A 16,145-nucleotide genomic window follows, 5' to 3' on the forward strand; every position below is an offset into this window, starting at 1 on the left:
CTAGGGGGAGCTAGCTGGATACAGATCTTGTAATGCTGTACCAATTCCTTTACATTGCGCTCCCTCTAGTGGCTGCTGAAGGTAGTCATAAATACATAAATATATAAATGTGTGAGGGGAAGAGCGGAGCGATGGGCCACGTGTGAGGGGAAGAGCGGAGCGATGGGCCACGTGTGAGGGGAAGAGCGGAGCGATGGGCCACGTGTGAGGGGAAGAGCGGAGCGATGGGCCACGTGTGAGGGGTTACAGCACTACCACAGCTATAAATGCAGTATCTGTCAGAGGGGAATGAGGATGGGACCTGTAGTCCTTCCAAGCAATGTTACTCGGGGCAATAAAACAAAGGTGCTGTACTTTTATATATCATTACAAACCCAGAGAACCGCTTTCTCTCCATGTCTTTGTGAAAAGACAGAGCCGCCCTCGGTGTCTGTGCATTCTACTCCTATTCCAGGATAATGACGGGCGAGATCTGCGTGCCGTCTGTCTGCCGTTGTCTGTCCTCTCACCCATGTACACTCACTCTCTGCTTCTTTCCTGCTTCATTCTGGCTGTAGCAAGTCTGTCCGTCTCTTGAATTCATGTAAAATTACTAAAACCACCACCAGGTAAATCATTTTTTACTTTTTATTTTCTTGTTAAAAAAAAAAATGAACAGAAAGACATAAAATGGGCTAAAAGTACAGGAATGAGAATCACGGCCAGTTTCCCGGCATTTTGGCTCTTTATTTATCTTTCTGATTCTCTTTTGTTCGGCTTTTGTCTTTTTTTTTTTTTTTACCTGTAATCTCTTTTTATTGTGAGTTTCTTCTGTTTCGGTTCATTTGTAGTAGACTCGTCTATGTATTATTATTAGGCTTGAGTCGAGCGCATGCGCAGTACTGCTGGATATCACTGGAAACAGTCAGCAAGCCTGTCGCCACACACCCTTAATGGCTCAGCTGAGATTCTATAATGCAGAGGGGGCTGTTTTTTCATTTTTTTCTGAATTGTATTGCTGTACAGTCTCGGCTCTCAGTAGGATTCAGAGGATGCTCTTCGCAGGCACTGATCAAGCAGGGATTCCTGCAGAACTGTGAATACCGCTCTGGGGCATGATGCATAATAATCTGTCACACATGCAGAGCCTTTTGTAGCGGAGCCAATTATTATCTTCTTTGCTTTTAGTAATGTCAAAAGAACAAACTCTACCGAGCGCATCTCTCCCGGTGGCCGAAGAGAAAGTGGCGTGGACGCCAAAGGCAACAGGAACCGCGCCGGATCCACCAGCAGCTCGTCCAGCGGAAAGAAGAACAGCGAGAGGTAGGAGGCGACTCCATTATTTCCATTATTACACTGCACCCCAGAGGTAACAAATAAATGGATAACAGCAAGCAGAGATTGTGATGGCACGAGGAGTTGATATAAGAAGTATAGTGCAAAATTGTAGAACTTTCATTATACAGAGTTGCATTGATTTTTGTAAAAAAAAAAAAAAAAAAAAATTTTTACAGGGTTTTTTTTTTTTTTTTTTACCCCTCTCCCATAATTTTTTTTTTTTAATTGTTTGATCTTTGATCCCACTGCTGGGATCCCCATAAATCTGCCTTAATATGCAGTGGATCTGGCAGGAAGAAGTGCAGGATCTAATTATACATATTAATTTCCATTTAAATTCACATTTTGATAAAACTGCATTTCTGATCCCAGCCCTAATACTACAATGAGATATTTAAAAAGCTGGACGACTCCTGCTGTAAATAAATAAATAAAAAGGGCATGAAACGTTTGTTAGGAAGTTTTGAGGAGCCATAAAATGTATTTTTAGTCTGGAAGTCTCCCTCCTTCTTGCAGAACATCCTGTGAACTTCTTTGAATTTGACTTTGAAATAACTTGACTTTGTGTCCCGGCCTCATCACATATACTCATGTCATGTAATCAGGAAACCGGTTATTTGCATGGCTGTGAAGTGGTGGCCGCGTGTACAGATGTCACCTCCTTTGTGATAACAATGAGATGGAGTGCAGCTCTGGAGTGTAAGAATGTATGTACACAGTGACTGCACCAGCAGAATAGTGAGTGCAGCTCTGGAGTATAATACAGGATGTAACTCAGGATCAGTAATGTATGTACACAGTGACTGCACCAGCAGAATAGTGAGTGCAGCTCTGGAGTATAATATAGGATGTAACTCAGGATCAGTAATGTAATGTATGTCCACAGTCACTGCACCAGCAGAATAGTGAGTGCAGCTCTGGAGTATAATACAGGATGTAACTCAGGATCAGTAATGTAATGTATGTACATAGTGACTGCACCAGCAGAATAGTGAGTGCAGCTCTGGAGTATAATACAGGATGTAACTCAGGATCAGTAATGTAATGTATGTACATAGTGACTGTACCAGCAGAATAGTGAGTGCAGCTCTGGGGTATAATACAGGATGTAACTTAGGATCAGTAATGTAATGTATGTACACAGTGACTGCACCAGCAGAATAGTGAGTGCAGCTCTGGAGTATAATACAGGATGTAACTCAGGATCAGTAATGTAATGTATGTACATAGTGACTGTACCAGCAGAATAGTGAGTGCAGCTCTGGGGTATAATACAGGATGTAACTTAGGATCAGTAATGTAATGTATGTACACAGTGACTGTACCAGCAGAATAGTGAGTGCAGCTCTGGAGTATAATACAGGAGGTAACTCAGGATCAGTAATGTAATGTATGTACACAGTGACTGCACCAGCAGAATAGTGAGTGCAGCTCTGGAGTATAATATAGGATGTAACTCTGGGTCAGTACAGGACTAGCAGCTGATGTGCTGTAGCTGCACATCTTGTCGTCCATCCTCTACATTTACACATGACTGTGGAGGGATGTGAGGTGCATGGCGTTGTGCTCCTGTCCTGCACATTATGGTTGCTCTGAGGTCGCCCCTTGTAGTAGAGAGAAGAGACGGCCATTATCTAGGATATGCATCAGAACATATTTCTGTCTGTGAATTATCCAGGTGAGCGGGCCGTTTCTGGGCAGTGTTGGCTTTGCCTCCTGGGCCGCATTCTGCCTTGTCATAACCCATTTCCTTGCACACATGGAGAGGAGTTAATGATGTGAACGACGTTCCTCTCCAGCAGTCTCATCCATGGAGCAGTCGTGGTGTTCGGCCCTGACATGTGCTGCTTGGTGGCGGAGATCGTGGTTGGGCCTCGCTCCGGTCACTAATGTTCTGTACAGGCCAAACTGCACACGGAGCTCTGCTCACTGCATCGGGGATTACAAGGCACCAGAGGGCTTAGATACGTGTAGCCGAGCACTCGTATAGTGAGAAGCTCTGCAGCTTTCTACTATTATAATTCTCCATTGTTTATATCTCTGATTGCTGTCAGTGAATGGAATCCATTGCAATGAACATGTCGTCCTCTTCTGTGAATTATTTATATAATTTTTCTCTTATTATTTTTTTTTTTTAGCAAACCCAAGGAGCCCATTTTCAGCGCCGGTGAGTCTGATCCTCCTGTCATCTGTGATTGTTACATTGTTGGTGGCTTATGAGATGCCCATGTGGTCCCCTGTAGTACACTCTCCTGACCTTTAGTAGGCGCTCTTTCCTGCAGTATAACATGGTGCTATACCTAAAGGACTATGTGGTATGTGCTTCGCCTTGTCTTGCAGGACACTCTGTACTTGTATTTTGCAGAGAGGTGTTAGAGGGGTCTCCTTTCATGGGAAAAATATATATATTTCACACTGTGTGAGGATGTAAGATTGCAGAGATCAGGGGTCATTAGAAGCGAGTGAGGCCGGGTATAGACGGAGAGATTTCTGCCCATAATGGGCGCCGGTCGGAGATGTCACCTGCTGTTGATGAAGAGCCTTGTGCAATGGGTGGGGACCGTGTGATTGGTAAAATGATCGCGCTGTCCCTCACTTATTGTTGGCAGCATGTAACCTGTTTATACCGGGAGATGTGCTGCCGACAAGGATTTATAGGCCACATAAAATATACCCAGTGAGCCAACACGTCAGCATTTCTCACGTTTTGGCAGCTGATCCGTGGCATGTTTAGGCTGTGGCCAGCCATGCAGCCCAGTCTCTGCCCACCATTACAGAGCTAGAGGGTGCACTAGTTTTCCTAATCGCTCGACCATTGGCTTGCTGTGGGTGAGCAGCACGTCGGCCATAGTGTGACCGCTTCCTTACAGAGGCCGATGATCACAAGCGAGCGCTATGATTGTCGATTGTCTAACGTGGTAGGTTCCTGAAGAGCTTATCCACTTTCATGAGTGGTAGCCACGCTTTTCCCTAGTTGTAAATGAACACCCACAAATGGTGCTCGCTATTCCTGGGTGCAGTGCTGACTCTGCACTGATGCTCCGGCCTTAGTGTTTCGGCTGCAGCAGTGACGTCAGGTCGACACGGCTCCTCACCGCTGCAGCCAACCACTAAGCTTAGCAGCTTGTGCCATCTAATTTTGCAGGGCCTCTGAGTTCATAGATTTTGCGCTGTAAAACTAACTTCATCGCTGCAGAAACATTTGTGTCTGGAGCAGTGGAGTGGAGCCAGGGCTGGGCCGAAGGAGGACCATTTGAGGACCACTTTTATTAAAGTGGATAACCCCTTTAAGGATGTTCTATCTATCTAGACTGATCAGTGCAGGACCTCCTGCCGAGACCCCTGAGATGGCTAGAATGGTGTCTTCTGCTTCCAGAGCAGTGGGGGGCAGCATGGTCACTCTCCATTATAGTGGTGGGAGATGATCACACGGCTGTGGCTGCCATGGGCTACAAGGCCTCCGTCCGCAGGACTGTGGGGATCACACTTTGCCATGTCCTATTGATGCATAGTATTTGGTCCATTGTGGAAGGTAGGGGGCGCTAGTGAGGTGTGACTGTGCTGCCATAAACACTTCTTTACCTCGACTTCTGTTTCTGTCTCTGTAATCACAAGGGAAGCGGCGGGTGACCCATTGTAAAGGTAGGACCCTGGCACCAGACCCCACAAGCTCTCTGAGCAGCACGCTTGCCAAGTGGCTGGAAGGTTCACCACAGAGACCCTTCAATGTGGCACTTTGCACCCCAATGTCAGACACTGAGCGGCCGAGCGGTGACCGGCACCCTCCCATCACTCGCGTCACGACTGCAGGGCAGGGAATCATTTTGCAGCCGGTTCCCAGTGATATTCTCTTACTGAGCACCAGCCCTGAACTAATACATGGGCTGCATTCTGCAAAATGGTTTCCTCCACTGCTGAAATCTAAATTCTTCTATATTTTTGTTTGTGTAATTTTTACAATACACTGCATAGTCTTGGCAAGCGAGAAGCGGTGTCTGCCCAGGGACTTGTCTGTGTGTGCAGTATATACTGACTGTGCATAGTGCCGTCACCCCCTAAATGTAGCTGCACCACCCCCTGCCTACCTGTAGTTTTTATTAATCTAGTGCCTTTTGTTTGCTTTGCTCATTGTGTTTTTTTTACTGTAGTGCCTTGATTTCCCGCACACATTCTGGCATTTCATTCTTAGAGAGGCAGAGTAATTGCATTTGTTTAATTATATCCCTATGTATCGGCCCCAGACATAAAGTATTGCAAATGATATGGGGAGAAACCCAAACCGCCCCGACCCCGGCAATGACTGAACCCTCCCTGTAAACCTGCAGAACCTCTCCATGAATGTGGATTTACAGCGCATTCCTCCTCCCAGGCTGGTGCTTTAGCGCCCTCTTCTGGACACTGTGGAGAATTAGAGTGCACCTCTAAGATGAAATGCCGCCCTGTAGTGCTTCAGTATTGCCCTATATCGCCCTCGTCAGAGTAGTGCGGTGACTTATAACCAGCCTTCATTACTCTTCTTTATACGATTTGCACTTTTATGTTTTCATGTCCCGGGGGTCATTACGTCTGCACTTTCTAGCCATAGTTTCAGGCAGCCTTTTTAACCTGTGGCTCCCTAGCTGGGGTGAAGCTACAAGTCCCCCTATGTAGAGTTGTAGTTCGACCACTGGAGGGAACAAGCGGTGATCGGTAACTGAAAGTTCATGCTGTGAGTTCAATGCCTTATTTTAAGAAGTTGCACAAGAGGCGATTTTCATGTACTGTCTTTTTAAGTTTCAAGATGGAAATGCCCGTTTAATTAAAGAGAGATCCTCAGGATATGTCGGGGTCTAATAGATAAAGGGGTGCACCTATGTGGAGAACTGGGGTCTTACCTGTCTGAGGGAGGTGCGGACCACTGCATCCAGTCGGATAATGGAGAAGTGACTGCACATATGTCCGGCTCTAATGACTACAGTGTGAGTCACAGAAAAACAGTTTATTTCTAACTCCCATACATTTAGTGGCCAATACCTGCCTTATCAGGTTGGGTAAAGGGTCACCTGTTCTCCACAGGGGTGCAAGGAGTCTGGTGTTATCCATGCCAAGCTTGTCTGGAGAGTTCAGCTCTGGAGTATAATACAGGATTTAACTCCGGATCAGTAATGTATGTACACAGTGACTGCAACAGCAGAATAGTGAGTGCAGCTCTGGGGTATAATACAGGATGTAACTCAGGATCAGTAATGTAATGTATGTACACAGTGACTGCACCAGCAGAATAGTGAGTGCAGCTCTGGAGTATAATACAGGATGTAACTCAGGATCAGTAATGTAATGTATGTACACAGTGACTGCACCAGCAGAATAGTGAGTGCAGCTCTGGAGTATAATACAGGATGTAACTCAGGATCAGTAATGTAATGTATGTACATAGTGACTGCACCAGCAGAATAGTGAGTGCAGCTCTGGGGTATAATACAGGATGTAACTCAGGATCAGTAATGTATGTACACAGTGACTGCACCAGCAGAATAGTGAGTGCAGCTCTGGAGTATAATACAGGATGTAACTCGGCATCAGTAATGTAATGTATGTACACAGTGACTGCACCAGCAGAATAGTGAGTGCAGCTCTGGAGTATAATACAGGATGTAACTCGGCATCAGTAATGTAATGTATGTACACAGTGACTGCACCAGCAGAATAGTGAGTGCAGCTCTGGAGTATAATACAGGATGTAACTCGGCATCAGTAATGTAATGTATGTACACAGTGACTGCACCAGCAGAATAGTGAGTGCAGCTCTGGAGTATAATACAGGATGTAACTCAGGATCAGTAATGTAATGTATGTACACAGTGACTGCACCAGCAGAATAGTGAGTGCAGCTCTGGAGTATAATACAGGATGTAACTCGGCATCAGTAATGTAATGTATGTACACAGTGACTGCACCAGCAGAATAGTGAGTGCAGCTCTGGAGTATAATACAGGATGTAACTCGGCATCAGTAATGTAATGTATGTACACAGTGACTGCACCAGCAGAATAGTGAGTGCAGCTCTGGAGTATAATACAGGATGTAACTCGGCATCAGTAATGTAATGTATGTACACAGTGACTGCACCAGCAGAATAGTGAGTGCAGCTCTGGAGTATAATACAGGATGTAACTCAGGATCAGTAATGTAATGTATGTACACAGTGACTGCACCAGCAGAATAGTGAGTGCAGCTCTGGGGTATAATACAGGATGTAACTCGGGATCAGTTATGTAATGTATGTACACAGTGACTACACCAGCAGAATAGTGAGTGCAGCTCTGGAGTATAATACAGGATGTAACTCAGGATCAGTAATGTATGTACACAGTGACTGCACCAGCAGAATAGTGAGTGCAGCTCTGGAGTATAATACAGGATGTAACTCAGGATCAGTAATGTATGTACACAGTGACTGCACCAGCAGAATAGTGAGTGCAGCTCTGGGGTATAATACAGGATGTAACTCACGGCAGTAATGTATTTATACAGTGACTGCACCAGTAGAATAGTGAGTGCAGCTCTGGGGTATAATACTGGCTCTTTACACCTATACATTACAGCTTATGTTGCAGAGGATGTGCGGATATTTGCATCTTGTGTAGTACTAGAATGAGCCCATTGTTATATTAAGGGAATGTCACAATAACAGGTGACGAGGACCCTTCTCTTGCACACATCAGCTATATATGTTTGCACTTCTTAATATTTGTTTCTGGGGTATAAAGAGGGGTACTGAACAATGAGATGATGATATTTTTGCACCCACAGAACAGAAGATGAACTATTTTAGAGCATATTGTGCAACTACTGCGACTTCTTCCAATTACAGCGGCCACCAACCCATGATACTACAGCTCCGCTGCATTGAAGGGAATGAGGCCGAGCTGCAGTGAGACGCACAACCTGTAGACAGAGGTGGCGCTGTTTTTGGAAGAAGACAGCCATGGTTTTCTAATACCGGATTGTGTGGTGAGGAGCCCTAGTGTCGGCTCATCCTGGACATGATTCACTGGTCAGGGGTCTCGGGGAATTACGTGGTGAGAGGTAAGGGGGGCATTAATCCTTTAATACCCGGATGTCATCAGACCACACTATTGATTTGCCCAGTGTAGCATTTGTCGCTTTTATTTTCCGTTTCTTCCATTAATCTGTGCCTTGTGCCCTTCCATCCTGTTCTTTTCTTCCTGTTTGTTGTCCGCTCCGTCACGTAGTAACCGTGCAGGTCTTGATGGCTTCACAACTGCCTGACGCCTGTAAGGACAAGGCCGAATCAGTTGAGCAAGCGCAAGATTTCTCTTCTGACTGTGGACAGTTGTCGCTCGTCTCCCCCAGGAATTTCTCTATGCCAATGACTAAAAGTCCCAGCCAAACCAATGTGCCCCTGCCCAGGTCGCCCAGCTTCAAATGCTCCCGCTCGCCCAGCAGCTACTTCCAGCTTTGCTATTAACCCCTTCTTGTGCATGGCAGCTTTGGCCGGATTTATCATGCGCACCCGGTATTTGTTGTATCAGTTTTTGGAAATGTTGAAGTATTTTAGAAAAAGTGATGGTTCTATTCCTCTTTGGCTACTGGATTACAACTCCCATCTTCCATTCTCCATACCATCGGTTGTAAATAAGTCAGTTTTGCGTATATCTTCTATCATTAAGGGAAGTAGTTGCACATACAAGAGAATGGTCCAGGGTACATGTAAGATCACATGATTGACAGCTATAGAGAATCGCAGTCAGGGCACGTTTACATTGGCCATGAATCTAAACAGGCAGGCAATCGCCCGATGAACAAACCTTTTTCTAAACGCTTGTTCGTAGGGTGAAATGAGTTGGATTAAAAAATGTTTGTTTTCGACAGCACATCACACCATGTAACCAGTATGTGCTGCCGAGAACAATACTATTATATCGAATGAATGAAACTGGCTACTAAATCTTTGTACGTGGTCAGTGGTCCTTTAGCAGCCACAGTCGACCAGTGTAGTTACATCTTTACTCTCCCATCTGTCCAGTCTTTCTAATATATAAATTGTGTAAAGGGGAACCCACAACTGCAGGATCAGACTACACAGTGTCTATTTGTAGTCTGTAACCATGGAGATGCATAGGAGCTGTATACATAAAGTGGTGAGAAATTAGTAATCAGGAATAAAAGAGAAAAGCAGGAGCTCTACCCCGGAGATGATGAGTAGGAGCACTTCATCAGGTCCCACACATCAAACCTCTAAGGTCTCAGTACTCCCATCTGCCCTAGAGTAGGAGTGCCCCGTTATGGAGTTGTAGTCCAGGAGCCGGTGTCAGGACCCGTGTGTTCTTTCTGCCCTGTATTTTACTTTTGATTTCTCTGTTTTCTATTTTTATTTTCATTTTTTTTTGCATTTGTACCAAATGTCCCTAATTATAGGTGATGACTCTGTGATCCTGTATGTGCATGCTGGTACTAAGTGGATTAAAGAATTGCTAAACTCATTTACTGGTCTTGCGTTTTCTTTTCTTTCTACTCATAATAAAAAATATTTTTCACACTTTTCTTTTTTTTGTTTTTTTCCACATTTTTAAATTTGACATTAATGTTTATTTTTTTTCTTTTGCAGATGAAATTGATCTGTTCAATGTTTTGGGGTTATAGATTCCATTTATTTAAAAAAAAATATTATTTTTTCCCCAGAGGAAGGTTATGTAAAAATGTATCTGCGAGGACGTCCGGTGACCATGCACATGCCCAAAGACCAAGTGGAAACGTATAATCTGGAGGCAAAAGTGGATCTTCCTCCCAGAAGGCTGAAGCTGGACTGGGTGTATCCTTTGAGTCGGTGGTCACTATTTCACTTTATTGGGAGGCTTTTCAGGTCATTGCATTTAGTCATTTGCAAGCACTAAGAGACGGATTGACATGAACCAAGAATGTTTGTTTCTTTTTTTCCATGTGATCTAATAATTTGCAATGGGGGTGCATTTGGTCATCTAAGTCTCCTCAGTGCCCCGAGGACCAGGCAGCCCCATTGTCATGACTTAGAGGTTGGATCAGGCATTTACACACGTGGCGCCTACTATTTTGTCATTCCCTTTCCTTTACTAGTCTCCCAGCTATGGCTACCGAGGTCGAGACTGTCGCACCAACCTGTACCTTCTGCCCACCGGAGAGACTGTGTACTTCATTGCTTCCGTCGTCGTGTTGTATAATGTTGAAGAACAGCTGCAGAGACATTACACCGGCCACAACGATGACGTCAAGTGGTGAGTTTGGAGCATGACCAGGAGGTGTAATGGGCGGCTACGATGGCGCACGCCTCTTAAGATACTAGAAGTTCTGTTCATCATTGACATTCCTAAACCTATACGACATGTACCTCGGATAAGCAGCACTTGTCTGGAACAATAGAGCTGCTGACACTCCTGCTCTATTTGCACTGCAGCATGCTGGGACTTGTAGTTTTGCAACAGTGGAGGGCCACAGATTGGACCGTAGTTCTGTGGGCACGAGTTAACTCTTTTGTGTTCCTCTAGTGACATCTGAAGAGGTCTCTGCTCTGTTCCTGGCCACAGCTGCCATACTTTTGGAAAGTTTTAGAAAACTTTGTGACTTTCTGGCACATCCCTCCATGATATAATCGTGATGCAGACACCGTACACTCCATAGCTGATGCTTGTCCGGCCGTGCGTCTTTTACCACCTTCTAGGCCTCTACTCTCTCAGAAACGTATGTGAATTATTAACAGCCTCAATCATGACTGCAGTACTTATGGGTTTTTTTTCCTCCTCATCTTGCAGCCTTGCTGTCCATCCTGATAAAATTACCATTGCGACCGGCCAAGTTGCCGGTACATCGAAGGATGGAAAAGTAAGTGACCTTAAGTGTTCTAAAATCCTAGGATAAGATCAGGCGAGAAAGTCGACACATTCCGTGTAGAAAAATATCTGTTTTATTGCAATACACAAGAGCCCAGGAGCTCGCTATATGTTCTCCATCCACAGTGATATACAGGGCCTAAACGAGAGAGATCGCTTTGGAGAATACCACCAGTATTTGCACTGATAATAACGCTCTGGACCTTCTTGTTACATTTTTTGCAAAGTTTCTTCTTATTTGCTTAAGTGTTCTAAACCAACTTAAAAATCTCCTACCGTTTCATGTCTACAACTCTGATGACAACCCCTTGTAGTCCGATCCTGCAGCTACATTGCCACCCATCTGTCCATAAATGTAGGAATGGTGGACAGCATAAATGTGAGTGAGACTGCTGGATCAGACTACGGGGGTTTGTTTGTAGTCTGTTCCCATTGAGACACATAGGTTAATTAGGACCTGTAGACATACCGTAATTATCATTAAATAAAACTAACTCAAAGAATGTTCCCATTCACTGACTGCAATCAGAGATCTTAGTGAAAACGGCAGAGAATTGAAAAATCGTCTTTTAGAAAGTTGAGACTGGAATATGATGTTCCTTACTAAGCGCAGTCTGCAGAAACTGATGTTTGGAAGTCGTTAATATGATTTGTTTGTGTTTTTATAGCAATTACCCCCTCATGTCCGTGTCTGGGATTCTGTGACCCTCAACACGTTACATGTCATTGGCATGGGCTTCTTTGATCGCGCCGTAACATGTGTGGCTTTCTCTAAGTCTGTAAGTAATAGAACCATGTACTGATTCATTAAATGTCCTTTGTGCGATACATAAGGTTCTGTCTGCAGCCGTCACTAGGGGGAGCTCCCTCTATACATAAATATATAAGATCCTGTCTGCAGCCACCACTAGAGGGAGCTCCCTGTATACAGAGATACATAAGGTTCTGTCTGCAGCCATCACTAGGGGGAGCTCCCTGTATACAGAGATACATAAGGTTCTGTCTGCAGCCATCACTAGGGGGAGCTCCCTGTATGCAGAGATACATAAGGTTCTGTCTGCAGCCATCACTAGGGAGAGCTCCCTGTATGCAGAGATACATAAGGTTCTGTCTGCAGCCACCACTAGGGGGAGCTCCCTGTATGCAGAGATACATAAGGTTCTGTCTGCAGCCATCACTAGGGAGAGCTCCCTGTATGCAGAGATACATAAGGTTCTGTCTGCAGCCATCACTAGGGGGAGCTCCCTGTATACAGAGATACATAAGGTTCTGTCTGCAGCCATCACTAGGGGGAGCTCCCTGTATGCAGAGATACATAAGGTTCTGTCTGCAGCCATCACTAGGGAGAGCTCCCTGTATGCAGAGATACATAAGGTTCTGTCTGCAGCCACCACTAGGGGGAGCTCCCTGTATGCAGAGATACATAAGGTTCTGTCTGCAGCCATCACTAGGGGGAGCTCCCTGTATACAGAGATACATAAGGTTCTGTCTGCAGCCATCACTAGGGGGAGCTCCCTGTATGCAGAGATACATAAGGTTGTCTGCAGCCATCACTAGGGGGAGCTCCCTGTATGCAGAGATACATAAGGTTCTGTCTGCAGCCATCACTAGGGGGAGCTCCCTGTATGCAGAGATACATAAGGTTCTGTCTGCAGCCATCACTAGGGAGAGCTCCCTGTATGCAGAGATACATAAGGTTCTGTCTGCAGCCATCACTAGGGGGAGCTCCCTGTATGCAGAGATACATAAGGTTCTGTCTGCAGCCACCACTAGGGGGAGCTCCCTGTATGCAGAGATACATAAGGTTCTGTCTGCAGCCATCACTAGGGGGAGCTCCCTGTATGCAGAGATACATAAGGTTCTGTCTGCAGCCACCACTAGGGGGAGCTCCCTGTATGCAGAGATACATAAGGTTCTGTCTGCAGCCACCACTAGGGGGAGCTCCCTGTATGCAGAGATACATAAGGTTCTGTCTGCAGCCATCACTAGGGAGAGCTCCCTGTATGCAGAGATACATAAGGTTCTGTCTGCAGCCATCACTAGGGGGAGCTCCCTGTATACAGAGATACATAAGGTTCTGTCTGCAGCCATCACTAGGGGGAGCTCCCTGTATGCAGAGATACATAAGGTTCTGTCTGCAGCCATCACTAGGGAGAGCTCCCTGTATGCAGAGATACATAAGGTTCTGTCTGCAGCCACCACTAGGGGGAGCTCCCTGTATGCAGAGATACATAAGGTTCTGTCTGCAGCCATCACTAGGGGGAGCTCCCTGTATACAGAGATACATAAGGTTCTGTCTGCAGCCATCACTAGGGGGAGCTCCCTGTATGCAGAGATACATAAGGTTGTCTGCAGCCATCACTAGGGGGAGCTCCCTGTATGCAGAGATACATAAGGTTCTGTCTGCAGCCATCACTAGGGGGAGCTCCCTGTATGCAGAGATACATAAGGTTCTGTCTGCAGCCATCACTAGGGAGAGCTCCCTGTATGCAGAGATACATAAGGTTCTGTCTGCAGCCATCACTAGGGGGAGCTCCCTGTATGCAGAGATACATAAGGTTCTGTCTGCAGCCACCACTAGGGGGAGCTCCCTGTATGCAGAGATACATAAGGTTCTGTCTGCAGCCATCACTAGGGGGAGCTCCCTGTATGCAGAGATACATAAGGTTCTGTCTGCAGCCACCACTAGGGGGAGCTCCCTGTATGCAGAGATACATAAGGTTCTGTCTGCAGCCACCACTAGGGGGAGCTCCCTGTATGCAGAGATACATAAGGTTCTGTCTGCAGCCATCACTAGGGGGAGCTCCCTGTATGCAGAGATACGTAAGGTTCTGCCTGCAGCCATCACTAGGGGGAGCTCCCTGTATGCAGAGATACATAAGGTTCTGTCTGCAGCCATCACTAGGGGGAAGCTCCCTGTATACAGATACATGATAATATTCTGTCTGCAGACACCACTAGAGATTAGAAGGAGCCACAGATACAACAAACACTATTTTCTTATACCTGTGCCACAATTAGCAAAAACTTAGATAATAGTTAATATCAGTGACCAGTGTTCTGTGGAAAACGTGAACCGAACCACTAGCAAGGGAGCAGGGGCAACCACAGCCAATATATAGATACAAAAACCAGAAAAGTACACCAAAGAAGAAGTAGATATAAAATGCCTTTATTAAATATAGACGGCAAAAAACATATAAATAAAATTATATAAAAGTGACAATGTGCGCACAAGAGGACAAAAAATTATATTTTACATTCCAATATATAAAAAAATATATAAAAAAGGGAAATGAAAAAGGCTGACCTAAATAAGTCCTTATATTGTAAGGTCGGTGTAACCCCTAGCAGCGTATAATAGAAAAAAAATTTTGAATACAAAGTTAGTGGTGGCTAAAAAAATATATATAATAAATAGTAAAAAAAAATAAAAATAAATATGAAAAGAGCCTTAAACATGAACTATATTCATGAAGTAATAAGTGCAAAAAAAGGGGGGACGTATAACCCAGATTATGAGGTGATAAAACTCAATCAATGCCACTCCATAAGAGCCAAAAAAGATTTAAATAAATATATACTTGTATGTTATGGAGTTATATAAAAAAGTGTTATGTGCAAAACTAACATTGAGGAGATGAGAATAAAGCTCTGTAAAGTGCTCGTATAAAGGGAAATGTGCAAAACCGCAAAGTGAGCTGAATGCACCTGATGATAGTGTGCGCAGAGATGATCAGTCCAGCCACAGTCCGTACACCGGTGTCAGTGCACATTTACTGAAACATCGAGTGTGGCTACAAGTAGTAATCCAGCGAAGAGCCCACCATACAATGTACAAATAAGCCAGGGAGAAACACACAATACCTTTGATCAAATAATGGGGTCAGCCGAGTCCCTGTGTAGCGCACCCCGACGCGCGTTTCGGATTTAACTCCTTCGTCAGGGGGTCTGTATGCAGAGATACATAAGGTTCTGCCTGCAGCCATCACTAGGGGGAGCTCCCTGTATGCAGAGATACATAAGGTTCTGTCTGCAGCCATCACTAGGGGGAGCTCCCTGTATGTAGAGATACATAAGGTTCTGTCTGCAGCCATCACTAGGGGGAGCTCCCTGTATGCAGAGATACATAAGGTTCTGTCTGCAGACACCACTAGAGGGAGCTCCCTGTATACAGAGATACATAAGATCCTGTCTGCAGCCACCACTAGGGGGAGCTCCCTGTATACAGAGATACATAAGATTCTCTGCAGCTACCACTAGGGGGAGCTCCCTGTATACAGAGATACATAATGTTCTGTCTCCGGCCATCACTAGGGGGATAATAGGGAAATCAGGGACCACCTTGATACATTTCCATAATCCTTATACATGATTCCTAGGCTAACAGAATATGTCTCACAAGGTTTTTCAGGTTTTTTTTTTTGTTTGTTTGTTTTTTCTGTTGATCGCCTGTTGCTTCTTTGTGTAGAATGGAGGAGGGAACCTGTGCTCTGTGGACGACTCCAATGACCACGTGCTGTCAGTTTGGGACTGGCAGAAAGAAGAGAAGCTTGCTGATGTGAAGGTAACGCCTGCTGTTGATTGTCTGTAGGCCCAGTGCTTCAAGGCGACGTTACACTGATTATCGCGCTGTCTATAAAGGCAGCTAACATTGTGATATCGGACATTGTCACTGGTGATATCTGCTACAGCGGGCATTAATCACATATCCGTGCTGTTTTTTTGCCTCTGTTACTGCAGGGGCATGAAGACTTGTGATGTTGCATAGTGACCTGCTGTGATTATACTGTGCAGTAATATGGCCCTAGATTTAAAGGGCTAAACATTTAAGGGTTTCAGTCATTCCTTCTAAGAAAAAAGTGTAAACAACCTAAGACGCATGCAGTACTCTCATCTCATAAATTGGAACCACATCAATTACATGCCTTCATTTTATGATTGTTGGGGTTCCATCTGAGA

The 16,145-nt window shown here is 45.0% G+C and overlaps 1 protein-coding gene across 5 annotated transcripts in view; it reads left to right on the plus strand.

The window, feature by feature from the left end:
• The window catches only part of EML1 (EMAP like 1), a 161,548-nt gene that overhangs the window by 122,010 nt on the left and 23,393 nt on the right, over window positions 1–16,145 (plus strand). For 3 of the 5 annotated variants that reach the window (XM_069738315.1, XM_069738289.1, XM_069738306.1), the window contains exons 4-10: window positions 1,168–1,302; window positions 3,456–3,484; window positions 10,003–10,132; window positions 10,422–10,571; window positions 11,106–11,175; window positions 11,852–11,962; window positions 15,655–15,750. In XM_069738315.1, the coding sequence (XP_069594416.1) occupies window positions 1,168–1,302; window positions 3,456–3,484; window positions 10,003–10,132; window positions 10,422–10,571; window positions 11,106–11,175; window positions 11,852–11,962; window positions 15,655–15,750 (721 nt within the window). Of the gene's footprint in view, window positions 1–557; window positions 609–1,167; window positions 1,303–3,455; window positions 3,485–10,002; window positions 10,133–10,421; window positions 10,572–11,105; window positions 11,176–11,851; window positions 11,963–15,654; window positions 15,751–16,145 lie in introns of all 5 variants that reach the window. The other 2 variants (XM_069738298.1, XM_069738279.1) reach the window with 1 other exon arrangement.

Source organism: Ranitomeya imitator, chromosome 1 (genome assembly GCF_032444005.1).
Source record: "Ranitomeya imitator isolate aRanImi1 chromosome 1, aRanImi1.pri, whole genome shotgun sequence".
NCBI classification, from domain to species: Eukaryota; Metazoa; Chordata; class Amphibia; order Anura; family Dendrobatidae; genus Ranitomeya; species Ranitomeya imitator.